General features: G+C 44.5%; 1 protein-coding gene and 10 non-coding genes across 11 annotated transcripts in view; 10 read left to right on the top strand and 1 right to left on the bottom strand.

Annotated features, from left to right (window-relative positions):
• Positions 1–20,673, bottom strand: part of DNAJC5B (DnaJ heat shock protein family (Hsp40) member C5 beta) — a 29,695-nt gene that overhangs the window by 7,437 nt on the left and 1,585 nt on the right. The window contains exons 2-4 of the mRNA XM_071737705.1: positions 20,040–20,170; positions 5,601–5,814; positions 1,493–1,667 (exon numbers count right to left, since the gene is read on the bottom strand). Coding sequence (XP_071593806.1) covers positions 1,493–1,667; positions 5,601–5,814; positions 20,040–20,146 — 496 coding nt within the window. The 5' untranslated portion in view covers positions 20,147–20,170. The remainder of the gene's footprint in view (positions 1–1,492; positions 1,668–5,600; positions 5,815–20,039; positions 20,171–20,673) is intronic.
• On the top strand, positions 8,965–9,037 carry TRNAA-AGC (transfer RNA alanine (anticodon AGC)). Its single transcript has one exon. It is a non-coding gene; the product is annotated as a tRNA-Ala (tRNA).
• Positions 10,294–10,382, top strand: TRNAY-GUA (transfer RNA tyrosine (anticodon GUA)). The gene is given in 2 exon segments: positions 10,294–10,330; positions 10,347–10,382. It is a non-coding gene; the product is annotated as a tRNA-Tyr (tRNA).
• TRNAA-AGC (transfer RNA alanine (anticodon AGC)) lies at positions 10,704–10,776 on the top strand. The gene has a single exon. It is a non-coding gene; the product is annotated as a tRNA-Ala (tRNA).
• On the top strand, positions 11,560–11,648 carry TRNAY-GUA (transfer RNA tyrosine (anticodon GUA)). Its single transcript is given in 2 exon segments — positions 11,560–11,596; positions 11,613–11,648. It is a non-coding gene; the product is annotated as a tRNA-Tyr (tRNA).
• TRNAA-AGC (transfer RNA alanine (anticodon AGC)) lies at positions 11,924–11,996 on the top strand. The gene has a single exon. It is a non-coding gene; the product is annotated as a tRNA-Ala (tRNA).
• Positions 13,246–13,334, top strand: TRNAY-GUA (transfer RNA tyrosine (anticodon GUA)). The gene is given in 2 exon segments: positions 13,246–13,282; positions 13,299–13,334. It is a non-coding gene; the product is annotated as a tRNA-Tyr (tRNA).
• TRNAA-AGC (transfer RNA alanine (anticodon AGC)) lies at positions 13,650–13,722 on the top strand. The gene has a single exon. It is a non-coding gene; the product is annotated as a tRNA-Ala (tRNA).
• Positions 16,068–16,156, top strand: TRNAY-GUA (transfer RNA tyrosine (anticodon GUA)). The gene is given in 2 exon segments: positions 16,068–16,104; positions 16,121–16,156. It is a non-coding gene; the product is annotated as a tRNA-Tyr (tRNA).
• On the top strand, positions 16,504–16,576 carry TRNAA-AGC (transfer RNA alanine (anticodon AGC)). Its single transcript has one exon. It is a non-coding gene; the product is annotated as a tRNA-Ala (tRNA).
• On the top strand, positions 17,310–17,398 carry TRNAY-GUA (transfer RNA tyrosine (anticodon GUA)). The gene is given in 2 exon segments: positions 17,310–17,346; positions 17,363–17,398. It is a non-coding gene; the product is annotated as a tRNA-Tyr (tRNA).

Here is a 20,673-nt window from a genome sequence, read left to right as displayed (position 1 = left end):
ATATCAAGATCCATTTTTGTCTTTGGAGAGACAAATACTGATCAAGAATAATCAGTTTTTAAACTGACTGTATTTACCTTGATATGCCTCTAGGCAAAGCCAATTTAAAACCACCACCATACATCAGCAATCAGTTATATAAATAGCATTTGTTTCAACTACTACAAGTGCTTTGTTACATATTTATGGGAGGGTAAATTTGTGTGAAAAATGAGAGAGAAAAAAAATTCTTTCTGCTAAGTGAATATGACATTTGCAATCTGGCAGTGCTAATTTAAGGATAATAAGCATAAGAATGTAGCAGTGTAAGACCTTCCATAACAATGGAAAGAGAAAAAGAGTGAGCTGACTTCTTAGGTCCTTCCCTATAAAAAAAGCACAATCCTAACCATAATTTATATAAATTTGCAAATGAAAAGTGGCATAGGTCTTGCCCTGATGCCTTGGCCTCTTCTTACTTGAGCAAGAATCATTGCCACTCTCAGCCTGTCCCTCAAGTGTCCATATCTTACCAGTCTGAGATATTTCTGCTTCCCCTGAAGTTCAAGGCAAAACTCTGCCCCACTTCAGCAGATTAGTGCAGGTCTCTCTGTTCATAATACATAACCTACACTAGTGCCAAATGAGGAAATCACCATCATCATCCACTGGTGTAGCCAAAACCTGAGCATGCAGCTGGGTGATGCAACAAAGGTGAAACAAGAAGGTGATCTGCTATGAAGGAGGTGCTTCCCCCTGCCCATGTGCCCCGCTGGATGCTCTTGCCCCATCTTTGAGCTGGCATTTGCACTTGGCCTGTCCCACCATGAAGCACTTCTGGGTCTTCCACAGGCAGGGAACTACACACATTTTCTACAGGTTTCACATTGATCTTATCCAAGACCCAGTTCCTGGTGAGACAGTACTACTTTTACTGTCAGTGCAGAAGTGAGTAAGCAGCTTGGGGGCTGGACAGGAGAGGGACAGGACCATGGCAGCTCCCATGCAAAGTCTCTTAGGTTACTGGGTAACCTTACTCTTGGAAACTTTGCATCTTTTCTTAAAGCCTTTCCTTCAATGGGCACAGTTGGCCCATCACTCTTAATGACCTGAATAAAACCTGAATGACAGTTTATTCAGGCAGATCAGATGTGGGAAGCACTAGTCCAAGCAGAGCCTAAAGTATAAGTACAGGACATAGAATATGAAGAAATGTGGGCATGGGGGCAAAAAAGGGTCAACATTGTCTCTGAAGATCAGCCCTGAGACTTTCAGTGTTCAGGTGTTTCATAAAAGACATAGGGGATATTTAACTGTTAGTGCCATAAGCTCAGTTTTTCATTAACACTCAAGTTGGGAAGTTTGTCAGGTCATGGTGTTAGCTGGAGTGAACTGGCGTGTCTCCACTGATGTCTGGAAGCAGCCTCAGCATCATGAGCAGAACATCTGGCCTACAGGCTTTAAAGATTGTTTTCAACAGCTTTGCCACACAGCAAGCCCCTATAATACACACCTCTTTCCATGTCGTTCCTAATTTGCTCTTCCAAATCCTCTGGAGACACACAAAACTCTTGCTCTTCCCCTTCAGGTGCTTTGGGTTTACACTTTCCACAGCAGCAGTTGAAGCAGCAGCAGAAGCAGCAGCAGAGGTAGCAGCCTGTCAGGAGGCCACAGACTGCAAACAGACCCTGGGTTAAACACAGAGGGAAGAAAAGCCCATGAGTAATGACCTTCCTCAAACTTGTAGTAGCCTCTAACCGGTCAAGGCAGATTGTGGAAGAAACTCAGGTTCCCAAGTGCTTGGCAAACAGAGGTGTCCAGCTGCTGGCCAAGTGTCTAAATAAGGGGCAAATCTTCCAAAGTCCTCCTGACCCATAGGCTTCTACTACCCATTCAAGACCATGTCCACAAAGGAGACAGCAACCAACAGGCCCCTGCATGCTCAACTTTTGAAAGTCTGTCTTCAGCTGATGGCCCTCAGAAAGAAACTTCCAGGCAGTATGCAAAACCCCACTCACCCTAAAATGACTCATTTCCATCTTAAAAATGACTCATTTGTCCAAGACTGTTTTTGCAAACACTTATTTACTACAGGTTCTTCTCGATAACAAAGCCGAGAGAAAAAGAATCAAAGACTCAGATGCATCCCCCATAGGGAATTTAGACACTGAACTAAGGCATCCAGATTAGGACTGTAGCTCCCATGGGCTCTCCACGTAGTCAACAGGAAGTTAAAAGCCCTTCCAGAAGGTGATTCAGCCCCTGGAGGACTTGAATTACCCATTGGGGGTTTCTCTCCCCAGCAGTCTGTGCAGGAGTATGCAGGTGATAATTCCTAAATTAGTCTTCTTGCATTGTGGTTTCTTGCTCTGGGGTCTCAGGCTGCAAAAAGTTCCCACCTGCATTGCCCTCTGCTCACTCCTGTTCCTGTGGCTCAAAGCACAGGGGCTTCAGCAGAGCCAGCAGGACTGCCTGGGGCTGAGGCCAGAGATCTCACCCACATTCAGTAGCGAAAAAACCTTTAATTTACAGATTTTTTTTTTTTCTTCCTCCAGACCAGGTTGCTGCCTGGGTTCACAGCACATCTCCACAGCTTGAGTTTGGAGCTGTGTGCCATGTTGCAGGATGGGGGGCAGCAGAAGGGGAGCCCTTAAGCTGACATTTCCACCCTGTGCTCCATGGGTTTGTGACAGCAGTCTGGCTCCTGACTCAGGATGGACCCTGAGCCTGCATAGAGATGTTTGTGGCAGGGAAGAAACCTCCTCATGTTGTCACAGACATAGTGCTGTAGGAGAAAAGGGGAATCAAAACTGGTATGTGGAATGTGTATGTAAAGCCAGCACAGCTTTGTGGCCACCAGCTGTATATAAGTTAACTCAAAGGTACAGCTAGGGTTTTGCATTAGGGTTATATAATGCCCTTAACTATTTGTTATATTCATTAAGAAAACATGCCCCCGAGGAAGAAAGCAAGCACAAACATCAGGATATTGTCAAACTTCAACAAAGAAGCTATGTAATTAGCACCCAGTTATGTATTTGTGTCTCAGACAATGTTAGTGAAAGCCAACCAGAGCATCTTTGAAGGTAGTAAGGCTGTTTACATGGCTCACTAATACAGGCATGTACCAAGAGTGAAAAAGGTGGTTTTGAATGAGAAAAAGCCTCTGACTTTTTCTTTTAAAATGTTTTCCTTCCAACAGACACCCAAAACTGTTCTAAATGCTGTAACCCCTAAAATAAGTTTTCTGACTGTTTATCATTTATGCCTAATTGGGGAATAAATCACAGCAATGGATAGGAGTAAAAAACAATACCTTAAATGTTTCAAGTTTTCTTGAAACATTTATAATATCATTTATAGTAAATCAAGAATCTGCCTATGGATGTGATTAATAAATTGTCTTCATGGCAGAGGGGGAATTTCTTTTTGCTAAAACAGTTAATTGTACAATGCCTATGCCTGCCAGTGGAGAAGCAGTTAAAGTTCCCATTGCCCATGTCAGTATGTTCCCAGTTTAATGTGCCTGCTAAGAAGTCTGGCACTCTGAAAAAAAGTAATTTTCACTTTGCGTTTCCCCTTTCATTTGAGTTTTCTTACTTATAATGATACATCTCTTCACAATTGTCAGATTTTCTAAATGTGAGTATGATAGAGAAGAGGATTTACCAGGAATGTTCATAGTTGGAGAGGAAGATAATGAGTGAAAGCTGTGGTCCCTACTATCTTCTACCAGAATAGAGGAAATTAGGGGTCCAGAGGTCACCCACAGATGATGCCTCAGGCTCAAATAGTATTATGATGGCCAATATAAAAAGCTGAACCTGACCCAGCATTTTGCACATGAATGAAAAAGAGACGAGGAACAGTGAGTTCAGTTTGCAAAAAAACATTCAGTGGACTGTTTATGCTTTTGAGATGGCAAGATTTTGGGCTGAGGGAGGGTTAGAGAGATCATCTGTGATGATTATCAAATGAGTCTATATGCATATACAGATTTTTTTCACAGAATTCTTAAAACCCAAGAAGCAGTGATTTTTGCAGGGTTATTCCACAGATCTCATCTTGCTTCCAGGATATAGCTTCCTTGAAACAATCCACACATTCCTCCTCTGACTGTTGGGGACTTCCTAGCTTCTCTCTGTACTCTCCAGTGCTCTCTCATGAGTCAAAGCCATTGCAGTTATCCCTGTTCATAATTTTCTAACCACAAAGGATTCTATACTTCATAAAACCTCCATTAAAGATTGGTAAGCAGAAGAGGAAATAAAAGCTAAAAAAAAAACCATCAGTGAAGAAAACTTTGTTTAGCATGACTGTTAGAGGAGTCTGTACTGCTGCTCTCTCAACAATGCACCCTGGCATCCTTTTCACTGTGGTGAAGAGACCAAAGGAGAGGGTGGACAGCACAGAAAAGAAGGAATCACCCAGCAGGGTAAGACAGTGGCTGTGGTGGGGAGTCCAACCTGCAACAGGGGTCAGCTGCAGAAGCTGCTGGCAGGCAGCCTCCAGCCTGCTGCTCCTGAGGGTGCAACTGTGCCTTTGTGTATTCATTAGTGTCATTCACTCTTCTGCATTTGAGCAGCTTCCATCTCATCCTGATTCAGTGGGCAAATTATGGCCTCTCAGATCCACAAACTGACCAAGTGTCTTTGCAGTTTGGAAGAGGACTGTGGGGCAGTGAAGCACTGGCCTGATCCATGCTAAACACAGGAATCCATGTTCCATGGCTCTGAGATCAAGGCTGTGATTGCTTCACACAGTACAAAAAAATTTCATACGTATTTCAGCATAGCCTGTGCTTTCCTGTCCTTCTGTTGCTGGGAATAAGTGGGGCTGGCATGGATTCTGCACATTTCTGTTGGTTTGTTACATTTCTGTAATATTTCAACATTTGTTGAAATGCTTGAACCTGAACCTGTGCAAACATCAGAGGACACCAGTGAACACGTGAACACAACTCCTTTCAGATTAGAACAGCCCATGATGTGATTTTCTTTGAGCCTTATGCCAGCTTTTGATGTATCATTCTCTTCCTTTCCTACTCTATTCCTTCATTCCACCCTTCTCACCTTTTCTTCCACTGCTTTTCACTCACCCCCTCACCAGGTCACATACGTGGCTCCATAATCACAGAGCATTATGTATTGGGATTGCTTTCTTAGGCTGTGTGTTATATATAGCAAAGAACATGGCTAAATTTGAACTGTAATAACCTATTAACTGGTTGTCACATAAGTAGGACTTCTCCTTTTTGAACAATGAGTCATTTTATTTAGTCATTACTGAAAAGAAAGTCAAAATTAACCTGGAGCATCAGACTCAAATCTAATTAATGTCTGAAAGTGTTACAAAACATGCACTCTAGTTAACTATCTAACAAATTAAAAAGAACAAGAAAATTTTATATGTTACCACTATTTTGAGCTGATGTTACATTCTGCCACTGTTAATTATATGGAAAGATGAATTTGTTGTTCAATTAAGCTTTTAATAGCAATTTAGATTCAGTTCCTACTATTTGTTAAGCCTGTTCGTAGACCATAAGACCATGTTCCCTCTCTATGTAATTGTTTGTGTGCATTCTAACATTTGATTTTCAACAGAAAACAGCAGCTTACCTTTGCCCACCAGCTTGAGAGCATAAAGTAGGTGTTAACGTTTTCCTCACCAAACTGTTCTGCCACATAGAGCCCTAATGATCCATACTTGTCATATATGTTTCTCTTGGACAGATCAGTCAGTGTTGCATGAGCATTGTTGATCTCTTTAAACTTTTCTGCAGCCTCTGGATTGTCTGGATTCTTGTCAGGATGATACTTCAGTGCCAGTTTCCTTAAACACAGGAAAAAAATACAAAAGGAAATAAATCATCTATGTATGTGCATGGATACAGACACTAACAAAACATGATAAAATATTTTAGCTGAGATATAACGAACAATGTGTCCAAACTTTTTTTTTTTTCTTTTTTTTTTTTTTTAACAGTCACAAAGTGACTGAACATTTTTAAAAGAGGTGTTCCTATTCCACTGAGCATGGTCTTTGTGTATTGTAGCTAGTTAGCTGCATTGCTAAAGGAGACAGTGATACATTCTGAAAGCACAGGTTGCAGCATGGTAGTAAGTCACTCCAATTAGTTGCATTATGATTTCCCACTAATTTGCATAATTCCGCAGGTTTCAACTAATATAATGATTTTTTAAAGGCTGCTTAAAAGCATGATGAAGTAGGTTTACCCCATCATCTTCTTTATAGCAAGGGAAATTCCCAGTTCGAGTGCCTATCAATAGTAGTTATATTAAAATTTTGTAAAGAATGTTTGTGTTTGCAGAAGCCCAGGCAGTGATGATGGGAAGCACAGTTAGGGGCAGCAATAGAAAGGCAGCATCTTTCTGAAGCACAAGGTGGAAAAGCATAGTGAGTTAGCCCCAGTTTCTAGTGCCTGTCTTTAGGCCCAGTTCCCCACTGTCCAACTTTTGTGACAGTCTTTAAAGCAGGGGAAGGTGACTGTCAACTCTTTTGAGCTGTTTGTGCTGGTGGGAAGCTTTTCCTGGGACAGAGCTCAGTGCTGCCTTTTCCCCCCTGACTTTATGCAGCCCCACAGCATCCAAAGACAGGTACAGCTTGACAGGAACACTGGAGATCTGTTTGCTCATGGACAGTGCCAGAGCAGCTCATCTTGGAGAAGAAAAGGTTTGCTTCCAACCTTTTTTGAGCATTGGCAGTGTGAGTTCACATGTACCTGAAAAAAGAAAAACCAAACCAAGCCAAACCAAACCAAAACCAAAACCAAAACCAAGCAAACAATAAAAAACAACAAACAAAAGACCCAAACCAAAACAAAAAAAAAGAACAAGCATACATAGTATCTTTTAAAAAATCTCCACTCCCTCTGAAGAACTGGCAATAAGATTTTTAGGACTTTTCCAGGACGTTATTTAATGACTAGTGCTGACCTCTAGTGGCATCAAAAGTGATTTAAAATCCGTGATTCTCACCTGTCAAGCTAAGTTGCCTTTTGTAAATATTCTGAGTGTTTCAGGAGTTAGTCATGACTATTATTCAAAAAAATATTACTTGTGGTATGAAGACAGTGTACCCAAACTTTTAGCTCTTATCCTTAGAGTACAGTCTTGCCTCAGAGTCGGCTCTTGACTTTCCACTGAAGTGCCAGTATAGGTTTCTCCCCCACTAAGATATAGCTGTGCTGCTGTGCTTCCAGTGCCAGATCCTGCCTTGCAGATATTTTGACAATATTAAGACTGATACGAGTTTGGGAACAGCCTCTGCCAATGATCTCTTCAGTTCTGTACAGTGAACCCAATTAATCTTACGGGTAGGAAATAGCTCCTTAAGCATGTCTCTAATAGCATGAAGGAATTCATGTTCAGTCATATTTAATATACTGTGATATTAAACATGATTTTTCAGTCACATGTAACATGTGGCACCTTAAAAATAATAAAAGATTAAATGGGAGAACTGGATAAACAAGCTAAATCTTGCATGACTAATGACATGATGTGCCATCCAAGTATTTATGATGCAATCTATCCCTTTTCTTATCTGAAAACAAACCCTAGCAAGTAGAATTAAAAAAAAAAAAAAAAGAAAAAAGAAAAAAAGGGTGAGGTATTACTTTCAAAACCCATGAATGCTTGAAGGCATTGGAGGGTCAACCTCTAGCTTTTCTTTCTTTTTCCACGCACCTAAAGACATATTCCTTCCTCTCCACATCCCCAACAATTGTAAAAGATAAGAATCTGAAAAAAGTTTCAAAAAGGTGAAAAACATCACTTGCACACTGACTTTACTTAGTATGGCTTTAGAATGCTACCAGAATTATCTTCAAATAGCACAGTTAACAAAAGATGATACATGTTCTTATTTTGATTGTGGGAAAATTATCCTCACTAAAAATAGCATATTAATGAAACAACTCCCTGCATATGAAGGTGACATATTCTTACCAGAGATGATTTAGTAATGGAAAAGAGATCTATGTACTGGTAACGCAATTCATATGAGACAGAAAAAGGACTCCTTTAGGTCCAACCCAAGAAAAAGTAAAACTTAGCACAAGAACTATGTGACAAAACTATCAGCTGTATAGGAGCTTCCCTATGGGTCCCTGGAAAAGTCAGAAATTGTAATTCCTTGTGAGTAAAGAAAAAAGAAAAACAAAACAAAACAAAACAAAACAAAAAACAGAGACTGAAACGGATCCATGAGTTTCTTGGATACTTTCCTCATCAGAGACATGGATTTATACCCACTCAGGTTTTCCTCATGATGGATAGCCTTCTACTTCATCACCTTGGGACAACTGACCACTGCAGCCCTTCATATCAGACAGCACTGAGACATGTTTGGAGGAGAAAAGTGACCACAAGCTGAGAAATAGCCATCCCTCAAGAAGGATGGGGTACTCACAGAAATGATGTCAGAGAAATAATCTCAGCACCTCTGCAAATGGGAGACTCAAGACTGAGAGGCTAGACCATGCTGCAGCAGTGGGTATAAGGAAGGTTTATCTTATTGCAGTGAGAAACATTTTGGAGGCTACAAACTAAGCTGCATGGGCTGAGTTATAGCTCTGCCATGGAGTACCAAAGGTGGAAGACAAAACCTCATGATTCCTTTCATAGCTCAAAAGTAGATAGCAGGGTGGAGGACTTCAGGCTCCCTTGCATGGGTATACAAAAGACTCTGGGTCAACTCCAGCTTGAAGGACAACCCTTCTGGCTATCACCAAGACCCTACGTTGTGTCTCAGGAGGGAAAGTTCACACTGAGGAGGGCAGCACAAGCTCCAAGCAGGTGAGAGTACAGGCAGATCATGTAAATGTAAGGGTGAGGGCAAGGCACAGCACAAAAGGGAACAGAGGCAGGCACATGCAGAGATGCAGCTCAGTTCTCTTGGAGCTCAGACAAGCAGCAGGATGCCTGGGAAGGAAGGGGCCCTCCAGCAGAGGCCGTGCAAGGGGAATTAGCTCAAGTGGTAGAGTGCTCGCTTAGCATGCGAGAGGCAGCGGGATCGATGCCCGCATTCTCCAATGCTTTTAATTCCCCTGGTCTGGACGCAGCACTTGTCACTTGGGACCATGTCCTCTGGTGATCATGGGATCTTGGGGTCACCTGGCCTTTGCACTGCATGACAACATCTGCTGATAGAAGAAGAGTAGCATGGACTCTGCACTGAGGACAAGAATCCTCCAGCTTTCTACAGAACTTGATAGATGGCCTTCAGAAAAACAAATTTTGGCACTCTGTGTAGAGGACAGAATTTGAACAAATGCAATGATTTCAGTATAAGCCACTTGAAAAATCTGGATAAAGTTCATTTGTTCTGTTAGGAAAGGCAAAAAAATGTGACCTTCTCCAGAGACAAGAGAAGAGAGGTTTGGGGGTCATAAGTAGCAGTTTATCACATTGCTGCTCAGGAGGTTATTGATTCAGCAGTTTTGCTTTTTACTGTGGACACTGGCATAGGACTGAGACACCATAGGCCACATCTGAAGCAGGACAGGTCCAGTTTTTCTTCTCCCAGGACAGCCAAAAAAAGAGAGGAATGGTTCCCCAGGTGGATGTGCACCTCCTTGCTTGGAGGATGACATGTGATGAGTAGCTGAAGCTTTGAGATAGCTGGTGTTAACCCCAAGCTCATTCTGCTTGGAGAAGGTTTGAGTAGAGATGTGCTGAAGTCTCATCCAAGCTGATCTCTCTGGCAGCTCTGTGATGGAGGCAGAGCAGAGAGAGGGCCCTGCTTTTCCATTAATGAAGTGGAGGAATACAGCCTTCCTTGCATGGCTTCTCTTTGGTCTTGTCTGGGCTTGTAATGCCCTAATATGTCTGAACGTGTCTTGGCCAGCCTTATGTGGGACCTCCTGCTCCATGCGCGAGTCCCAGATCTCTGCCCATGTTTAGTTCTGGAGCTTCACTCTCTCCATGATCGATACAGTAGAAGTCTTGTTCCCTAGCTCTACACTGACAAGGACAAGATCCAGGTACAGTGATCCCTGATACAGATGTTGATATGCAACAGAGGCTTTCTCTTGGCCTCATCCTTTGTCTCTTCCTGTTAGTATCTCCTAATTTCATGACTTGCTTGTAAAATGCCACCGAGGCTGGGTGTGCCCTGGTGAGGTGTTGCGTTCCCGAGAGGTTGTGGACAGTGTGAGTCAAACTCAAATCTTTCCAGTCTTTCCTTCTTCCTACTGAGGGGAGTCATGCAGGGATGAGGGAGTGGTGTGAGAGCTGAATGGTTGGGTGAGTGAATAACGAAGGCAGGAGGTGGAGGTGTCCCTTGGTTCCTTTGATAGCTCAGCTGGTAGAGCGGAGGACTGTAGGCTCCCAGGCACGGCCATCCTTAGGTCGCTGGTTCAACTCCGGCTCGAAGGAGTGTCCTTTTGGCTCTGGCCCAAGCACCATGGCACCTCTGCCTTCCAGCCCTTTCAGCCCTTTCAGCCCTTTCCGCACAGGAATCTCCCGTTCGGGAGCTGCCCAGACTTGAGGTCCTGCCTGTGGTGGGAAAATTCATGAGTTCAGGCAGTTTGGGTGAACCCAGGGAAGGAGATGGCGGTGGTCATGAGCACTGGGATTGTCACGGATAACCTGCATCAGGAGGGTGAATCAGTGAGTGCGTGAGTCGGGTTGAGATTTTGAGGCCAAGAGAAGCCCAGGCTTTGGGAGGGCAGAGGCCCTCCAGCAGAGGCCATGCAAGGGGAATTAGCTCAAGTGGTAGAGCGCTCGCTTAGCATGCGAGAGGCAGCGGGATCGATGCCCGCATTCTCCAATGCTTTTCAGTCCCCTGGCCTGGACACAGCACTTGTCACTTGGGACCATGTCCTCTGGGGTCCCTGGCATCTTTGGGTCAACCTTTGCCTCACGCCCTATTTTCTGGATACCGTGGCATCTCACTATGCAGCAAAGTGTAAGACAACATCCCAGCGTGAAGCAGGACCAGCACAGTCTGTTTAACAAGAAACATTATTTTCTGCCTCTTTGCTTAACAGACATCAAATGTTACCTCAAGTACTGTGTCAAATCTAGAACTGCCCCGCACTGGGATGACATCAATGGAATGGAGAACGTGCAATGGAGAACCAACAAAGAAGCTCAGGGAATAAGAGGGATTCCTAAGTGAGGATGTGCTGAGGACACTGGGCACGTTCAGCCAGGAGCAAGAGAAGCTCAGAAGACTCACACATGACCTTCCTGCACTTTGGAGAATGTAACAGAGCTGAGGCAATGATGGCCTTTGGTCTGGTTCCTGACTAGAGGGCAAAAGACAGCATAGTGATATTGGGTATGGATATCTTGCAGTGGGTTAGCGGTAAGATTTTTTAGACCTGAGGAGAGCTCCTTGGTAGAAAACAGTGTCCAAGGAGCTTGCGGAGGTTCTGTGGTTGTATGTTTTCAGGATCTGATGGGCCAAAGGGTTAAGGAAAGTGGTGAGGTTCTGGAACTGAGAGCATTTGTCAGAGGCTGTTTGGGCAGAGCTGTGCACAATGAGCTGTGCATGGGCAGGTGTTGGGTGAGTGAGTGATGGGTGAGGTCCTGGGGATGTCCCTTGGTTCCTTCGATAGCTCAGCTGGTAGAGCGGAGGACTGTAGGCTCCCTGGCACGGCCATCCTTAGGTCGCTGGTTCAACTCCGGCTCGAAGGAGTGTCCTTTTGGCTCTGCCCCAAGCACCATGGCACCTCTGCCTTTCAGCTCTTTCAGCCCTTTCAGCACAGGAATCTCCCGTTCGGGAGCTGCCCAGACTTGAGGCCCTGCATTTGGCAGAAAGGACAACCAGCTAAGGTAGTTTTAGGACAACCATGGGCAGGGAATGTCTGTCACGAGCACTATGGTAGCTCTATCTTTTAGTGTGGGGCAGAGATATGGTGAGGGGGGGGGGTTCCTGTGAGGGCAGAGGCCCTCCAGCAGAGGCCGTGCAAGGGGAATTAGCTCAAGTGGTAGAGCGCTCGCTTAGCATGCGAGAGGCAGCGGGATCGATGCCCGCATTCTCCAATGCTTTTAATTCCCCTGGTCTGGACACAGCACTTGTCACTTGGGACCATGTCCTCTGGGGACCATGGGATCTTGAGGTCACCTGGCCTTTGCACTGCATGACAACATCTGGTCATAGAAGAAGAGTAGCATGGACTCTGCACTGAGGACAAGAATCCTCCAGCTTTCTACAGAACTTGACAGATGGCCTTCAGAGAAACAAATTTCGGCACCCTGTCAAGAAGACAGAATTTGAACAAGCGCAATGATTTCAGAGTAAAGCCACCTGAAAAAACTGGATAAAGTTTATTTGTTCTGTTAGGAAAGGCAAAAAAATGTGACCTTCTCCAGAGACAAGAGAAGAGGTTCGGGGGTAATTAGTAGCAGTTTATCACTTTGCCTCTTAGGAGGTTATTGACTCAGCAGTTTTGCCTTTTAATGTGGACATTGGCATAAGAGTGGGAGACTATAGGCCACATCTGAAGCAGGACAGGTCCAGTTTTTCTTCCCTCAGGACAGCCAAAAAAGAGAGGAATGGTTCCCCAGGTGGCTGTGCACCTCCTTGCTTGGAGGATGACATGGGATGAGTAGCTGAAGCTTTGAGATAGCTGATGTTAACCCCAAGCTCAGTTTGCTTGGAGAAGGTTTGAGTAGAGATGTGCTGAAGTCTCATCCGAGCTGATTTCTCACTCAGCTCTGTGATGGAGGGCCCTGCTTTTCCATTAATGAAGTGGAGGAATACAGCCTTCCTTGCATGGCTGCTCTTTGGTCTTGTCTGGGCTTGTAATGCCCTAATATGTCTGAATGTGTCTTGGCCAGCCTTATGCGGGACCTCCTGCTCCATGCACGAGTCCCAGATCTCTGCCCATGTTTAGTTCTGGAGCTTCACTCTCTCCATGATCGATACAGTAGAAGTCTTGTTCCCTAGCTCAACACTGACAAGGACAAGATCCAGGTACAGCGATCCCTGATACAGATGTTGATATGCAGACAGAGGTTTTCTCTTGGCCTCATCCTTTGTCTCTTCCTGTCCATGATTACAGAATCTCCTAATTTCATGACTTGCTTGTAAGATGCCACCGAGGCTGGGTGTGCCCTGGTGAGGTGTTGTGTTCCCGAGAGGTTGTGGACAGTGTGAGTCAAACTCAAATCTTTCCAGTCTTTCCTTCTCCCTACTGAGGGGAGTCATGCAGGGACGAGGGAGTGGTGTGAGAGCTGAATGGTTGGGTGAGTGAATAATGAAGGCAGGAGGTGGAGGTGTCCCTTGGTTCCTTCGATAGCTCAGCTGGTAGAGCGGAGGACTGTAGGCTCCCTGGCACGGCCATCCTTAGGTCGCTGGTTCAACTCCGGCTCGAAGGAGTGTCCTTTTGGCTCTGCCCCAAGCACCATGGCACCTCTGCCTTTCAGCCCTTTCAGCCCTTTCAGCCCTTTCAGCACAGGAATCTCCCGTTTGGGAGCTGCCCAGACTTGAGGTCCTGCCTGCAGTCGGAAAATTCATGGATTCAGGCAGTTTGGGTGAACCCAGGGAAGGGGATGGCGGTGGTCATGAGCACTGGGATTGTCACGGATAACCTGCATCAGGAAATAGTGAGTGCGTGAGTGGGTTTGAGATTTTGAGGCCAAGAGAAGCCCAGGCTTTGGGAGGGCAGAGGCCCTCCAGCAGAGGCCGTGCAAGGGGAATTAGCTCAAGTGGTAGAGCGCTCGCTTAGCATGCGAGAGGCAGCGGGATCGATGCCCGCATTCTCCAATGCTTTTAATTCCCCTGGTCTGGACACAGCACTTGTCACTTGGGACCATGTCCTCTGGTGATCATGGGATCTTGGGGTCACCTGGCCTTTGCACTGCATGACAACATCTGGTCATAGAAGAAGAGTAGCATGGACTCTGCACTGAGGACAAGAATCCTCCAGCTTTCTACAGAACTTGATAGATGGCCTTCAGAGAAACAAATTTCGGCACTCTGTGAAGAAAACAGAATTTGAACAAGCGCAATGATTTCAGAGTAAAGCCACCTGAAAAATCTGGATAAAGTTCATTTGTTTTGTTAGGAGAGGCAAAAAAATGTGACCTTCTCCAGAGACAAGAGAAGAGGTTTGGGGGTAATCAGTAGCATTTTATCACTTTGCCTCTCAGGAGGTTATTGACTCAGCAGTTTTGCCTTTTAATGTGGACATTGGCATAAGAGTGGGAGACTATAGGCCACATCTGAAGCAGGACAGGTCCAGTTTTTCTTCCCTCAGGACAGCCAAAAAAGAGAGGAATGGTTCCTCAGGTGGCTGTGCACCTCCTTGCTTGGAGGATGACATGGGATGAGTAGCCGAAGATTTGAGATAGCTGGTGTTAACCCCAAGCTCATTCTGCTTGGAGAAGGTTTGAGTAGAGATGTGCTGAAGTCTCATCCAAGCTGATCTCTCTGGCAGCTCTGTGATGGAGGCAGAGCAGAGAGAGGGCCCTGCTTTTCCATTAATGAAGTGGAGGAATACAGCCTTCCTTGCATGGCTTCTCTTTGGTCTTGTCTGGGCTTTTATTGCCCTAATAAGTCTGAATGTGTCTTGGCCAGCCTTATGTGGGACCTCCTGCTCCATGCATGAGTCCCAGATCTCTGCCCATGGGTTTGGTGATCAGGTAGTGAGGTGGATCAGGAACTGGTTGAAAGGAAGGAGTCAGAGAGTTGTAGTCAATGGGGCAGAATCTGGTTGGAGGTGTGTGACTAGTGGAGTCCCTCAGGGGTCGGTACTGGGACCGGTGTTGTTCAATATCTTCATCAACGACTTGGATGAGGGTATAGAATGTACCCTCAGCAAGTTTGCTGATGACACTAAGCTGGGAGGAGTGGCTGACACACCAGAAGGCTGTGCTGCCATTCAGAGAGACTTAGACAGGCTGGAGAGTTGGGCAGGGAGAAACATGATGAAATTCAGCAAGGGGAAGTGTAGAGTTTTGCATTTGGGGAAGAACAACACGATGTCCCAGTATAGGTTGGGGGCTGAGCTGCTGGAGAGCAGTGTAGGTGAAAGAGACCTGGGGGTCCTGGTAGACAAGAAGATGACCATGAGCCAGCAATGTGCCCTTGTGGCCAAGAAGGCCAATGGCATCCTGGGGTGCATTAGAAAGGGTGTGGTTAGTAGGTCAAGAGAGGTTCTCCTCCCCCTCTATTCTGCATTGGTGAGGCCGTACCTGGAGTATTGTGTCCAGTTCTGGGCCCCTCAGTTCAAGAAGGACAGGGAAGTGCTTGAAAGAGTCCAGCGCAGAGCTACTAAGATGATTAAGGGAGTGGAACATCTCCCTTATGAGGAAAGGCTGAGGGAGCTGGGTCTCTTTAGTTTGGAGAAAAGGAGACTGAGGAGTGACCTCATCAATGTTTTCAAATATGTAAGGGGTGAGTGTCAGGGAGATGGAGTTAGGCTTTTCTCAGTGGTGACCAGTGATAGGACAAGGGATAATGGGTGTAAATTGGAGCATAGGAGGTTCAAGTTGAATATCCGAAAAAATGTTTTTACTGTAAGGGTGACAGAGCCCTGGAACAGGCTGCCCAGGGGGGTTGTGGAGTCTCCTTCACTGGAGACATTCAAAACCCGCCTGGACACGTTCCTAGGCGATGTGCTCTAGGTGGCCCTGCGCTGGCAGGGGGGGTTGGACTAGATGATCTTTCGAGGTCCCTTCCAACCTCTAGGATTCTATGATTCTATGATGATTCTATGATTTAGTTCTGGAGCTTCACTCTCTCCATGATTGATACAGTAGAAGTCTTGTTCCCTAGCTCTACACTGACAAGGACAAGATCCAGGTACAGCGATCCCTGATATAGATGTTGATATGCAACAGAGGCTTTCTCTTGGCCTCATCCTTTGTCTCTTCCTGTTAGTATCTCCTAATTTCATGACTTGCTTGTAAGATGCCACCATGGCTGGGTGTGCCCTGGTGAGGTGTTGCGTTCCCGAGAGGTTGTGGACAGTGTGAGTCAAACTCAAATCTTTCCAGTCTTTCCTTCTCCCTACTGAGGGGAGTCATGCAGGGACGAGGGAGTGGTGTGAGAGCTGAATGGTTGGGTGAGTGAATAATGAAGGCAGGAGGTGGAGGTGTCCCTTGGTTCCTTCGATAGCTCAGCTGGTAGAGCGGAGGACTGTAGGCTCCCTGGCACGGCCATCCTTAGGTCGCTGGTTCAACTCCGGCTCGAAGGAGTGTCCTTTTGGCTCTGGCCCAAGCACCATGGCACCTCTGCCTTTCAGCCCTTTCAGCCCTTTCAGCCCTTTCAGCCCTTTCAGCCCTTTCAGCCCTTTCAGCACAGGAATCTCCTGTTTGGGAGCTGCCCAGACTTGAAATCCTACCTTTTTTTGAAAATTCATGAATTCAGGTATGTTGGGTGAACCCAGGGAAGGGGATGGTGGTGGTCATGAGCACTGGGATTGTCATGGGTCACCTGCATCAGGAGGGTGACTGAGTGAGTGCGTGAGCAGGTTTGAGATTTTGAGGCCAAGAGAAGCCCAGGCTTTGTGAGGGCAGAGGCCCTCCAGCAGAGGCCATGCAAGGGGAATTAGCTCAAGTGGTAGAGCGCTCGCTTAGCATGCGAGAGGCAGCGGGATCGATGCCCGCATTCTCCAATGCTTTTCAGTCCCCTGGTCTGGACACAAGGCCCTTTGCCCGAGGCCCTGTTTTCTGGGCTCCACGGGATCTCAGTGTGCAACAAAGTGTAGGACACCATCCCAGGGTAAAACAAGACCAGCACAGTCTGTTTAACAAGGAACCTTATTTTTCCCTCTTTGCTTAACAGACATCAAATGTTACCTCAAGTATTGTGTCCAATGTAGAACTGCCCCGCACTGGGATGACATCAATGGAATGGAGAAAGTGCAATGGAGAACCAACAAAAAAGCTCAGGGAATAAGAGAGATTTCTAAGTGAGGATGTGCTGAGGACACTGGGCACGTTCAGCCAGGAGCAAGAGAAGCTCAGAAGACTCACACATGACCTTCCTGCACTTTGGAGAATGTAACAGAGCTGAGGCAATGATGGCCTTTGGTCTGGTTCCTGACTAGAGGGCAAAAGACAGCATAGTGATATTGGGTATGGATATCTTGCAGTGGGTTAGGGGTAAGATTTTTTAGATCTGAGGAGAGCTCCTTGGTAGAAAACAGTGTCCAAGGAGCTTGCGGAGGTTCTGTGGTTGTATGTTTTCAGGATCTGATGGGCCAAAGGGTTAAGGAAAGTGGTGAGGTTCTGGAACTGAGAGCATTTGTCAGAGGCTGTTTGGGCAGAGCTGTGCACAATGAGCTGTGCATGGGCAGGTGTTGGGTGAGTGAGTGATGGGTGAGGTCCTGGGGATGTCCCTTGGTTCCTTCGATAGCTCAGCTGGTAGAGCGGAGGACTGTAGGCTCCCTGGCACGGCCATCCTTAGGTCGCTGGTTCAACTCCGGCTCGAAGGAGTGTCCTTTTGGCTCTGCCCCAAGCACCATGGCACCTCTGCCTTTCAGCCCTTTCAGCCCTTTCAGCTCTTTCAGCACCGGAGCCTCCCCTTCGGGAGCTGCCCAGACTTGAGGTCCTGCCTGTGGCACAAAGGACAACCAGGTCAGGCAGTTTTGGGACCTCTGTGGGTAGAGGATGGTGGTCCTGAGCACTGGGGTGGTCATGCTCACATCATGCTACATCAAGAAAGTGATTGAGTTGTTTTGTAGTAATGATGTTGATGGTACTGAGTGCTTTGAAGAGGATGTCTGAGAGAGACCATGGCATGGGCAATTAGCTCAAGTGGTAGAGCACTTGCTTTGCATGTGAGATGCAGCAGGATCAATGTGTGTATTTTCCAAAACTTTTGATTCCCCTTGCCTGGACATAAGGCCTTTTATTTTACTTTGTGGCATAAGCATAGGTAGAGAATGACTGGTTTCTGTTGGAATTTCTTTTTTTTGTCACACATTCAAGGATATTCTGTGTACTGCACACATCTGCACACATTTTGTGATGAAATTCTAAGTAAGCAATATGTACTCACTCACACATTTGTCAGTGTACTTGGGTTTTTTGTAAGTTGTCTGTTAATGTCTATGTTTTCAAACTTCTGAAGAAAGCATAAGTAATATGGTATCTCTCTTCATCCTACTTTACTGTCTCAGTGGAATGTATAAGATTAAATGCAGTTTAATTATTGTGCCAAAAAAAGTTTCTAAAAATTTTTTTTTTTCATATAGTATTAAACAAAAACCGATCTCTTTTGAAATTCTGCCAATAATAAGTGTTAGCTTTACTCCTTGGCAAATTAAACTGTGCTAAACTCCAAATAAAAGCTTGGAGATGCACCTCTGTCATGTTTATTAAAAAGTAAATTTTGCTCTGGGTTGCGGTAGTATGATTAATAGTGATTTAATTAATAATAGCAGGAAACTCGGAATCAGGTATTGCTGGTTTTATGCCTTGTACTAAAGAATACCAGTTGAGTAGCAGATTTTTGGATTAGCATAAATTAAAAGTTAATTAAAGCAAATCTACGAGACTGACTCATCATTTTATCTTGCAAATATTTACAACTAGCCCATTAAAAGTGAATTCCTCTGACATTTCCACTTTAGTTTGAAGCAGCCTTTTTTTTGCTCTAATTACTAATAAAGATGGATAAAGCACCACTGCCAGTTTTACCATAGATCACTGTGTAAATCATACTTCTTCATGTTCAGCAATAAATGTAGTTAATTCAATTCTACATTCTTCCGTGACAGCTCTCTCCTTTGAGCATTAAAGAAGTCCTCCTTTCCATAAATTTAAATGTAAAAGCAACAGGAAAACATGAGGTTTGATACAGAAGATGGTTTCTGCAGCCATGCTGTACTACAGGGATGCAGAAGGTGCAAGTCATGAGTGAATCTGGCACTGTAGTAAGTTTATTCCCCCAGTGGTATAGTTGTGCAAGACAAAAGCATCATGAGATATCAGTAGTCTTCCTTCCATTGTGTGAAGAGTTTGAACATTCACTATTTCTCCCAACTCCATAGCATTTATGCCTTTAGGAAAAGAAAAGGGGAGAGGTGCAATTTGTTCAAAAACACAGAGGACAGAGTCCCAGCAAAATTAAAACTAAATAATAATTTAAGTAGGTCTACTTCATAACCTCTTTTTCAGTTCAAATATATTCTTGCATTTAATAGGAAAAGCGGGTTGGGTCAAAGTTTGACTGGTAACACAGTGCAACCAACAACACCCATAAAACTGCTGCAATAAAAGTTTTACTGTATTTATTAAACCTGCAAGTACATGTCTGGCATAGTCTGATGTCAAGAACATCTATCTCATTCATGACATTTAAAGTTCTTTCTCTTTTTAATAGCAGCAGAACAGATTTAAGAGCAAAATGACTCATAAAATCTTCCAGTCTTCAAGGTCTTGTTACATTTCAACAATAAAACACTTGTCACCATTTTAATAACGTGTTTGAGTAAAACTTTAATCTTAGAGTCTTCTTTTTCAATAGAGAACCTACAATTCTTGTGCCAGTATGGCACAGTCAGTGCTTGGCATGCTCACTGTTAAAATTATGCACCTCTCTTTTAGCTTAAATTGCTTTTAGATCCCAAGCACTGGTTTTGCTCATGCCTGACTTCATAAAGTGAAGAACCACTTAGCATTTTTCCACTAATCAGACAATTTATCAGTTGCCTTCTTTATGAGAGACAAACTGATTAAAGTCCTTATGTGTCTAACTTTAGTTCTTCAATCTCTGCTATGGCACTGCCTTTACTTTTCAACATACTTCAGGAAAGGTTAACACAAGAACTGGGTGCAGTATTCAAAGGCTGCACTTTGCAAGAGTACTCTGCATTATTTTATCCTAACAGTCCCACCCCTCCTCATTCAGCTATATTAAGTCATTTTAGATTAAGCATTCAGATTGCTTGTGGGATGAAAACAGTGGATTCACATTGCACCATCTCTGATTCTTTTCAGGCTCACGGTGGATAAAAACCAGTTTTAACAATGAATATCCATAGTGCAGGTAACTCAACAGGTTTTACCATCATAATCATGCCAGAAACACATAAGCATTTTTAGACATGTTGCAAAGCACATTTTACATACCTGTAGGACTTCTTAATTTCATCATGTGTTGCTCCCTTCTCTAGGGCAAGAATTTCATATAATGCTTCCCCTGATGTTGACAAAGCACGTTGCCTTTGTTCAGCCATGTTAGCAGAGCACTGCCAAAGCTGCTAATGTAGAACAGAATTTAAATTAGCAGAGTCTGTAAGTGTGTATGGACACTGTTTCTTCTTGATCATTATAATAGATTTTAATCCAGTAGTAAAAGGCCAAAATTACATTAAAGTGAAATTAGAATAAAATTGTGTATAAATTATTCTCAATCCCTTTAGATATTTTACAATTATTTGAGAAATGGAAAAGCAAAAATCCCAAAACCCAGAAGCTCTTGTGGTAGGTATCAGTGTTCATGTTAGAGGCCCTTTCTATGATTCCTGTGCCTGAGGGCAGGTGAATTGAAGCAGAACCTAGGGAAGGAGACTAGATACAAGATTTGACCTCAGTGTTATAAAGTGAGGCAATTTATGGCAAACTTATGCCTGGGAAATATTGACATCAATCAGGGTGCTATTTTATTTGAGATAACAAGACTTTGAGCTGAATTCATGAGCTTGTGATAAATCTCACAAGGTGCCCTTACTGTTTAGTGCAAATTAAGGCTAAGCACCAGCTG

The sequence above is a fragment of the Heliangelus exortis genome, chromosome 2 (genome assembly GCF_036169615.1).
Source record: "Heliangelus exortis chromosome 2, bHelExo1.hap1, whole genome shotgun sequence".
In the NCBI taxonomy this organism is placed as follows: Eukaryota; Metazoa; Chordata; class Aves; order Apodiformes; family Trochilidae; genus Heliangelus; species Heliangelus exortis.
This window is presented reverse-complemented; position numbering and strand designations above follow the sequence as displayed.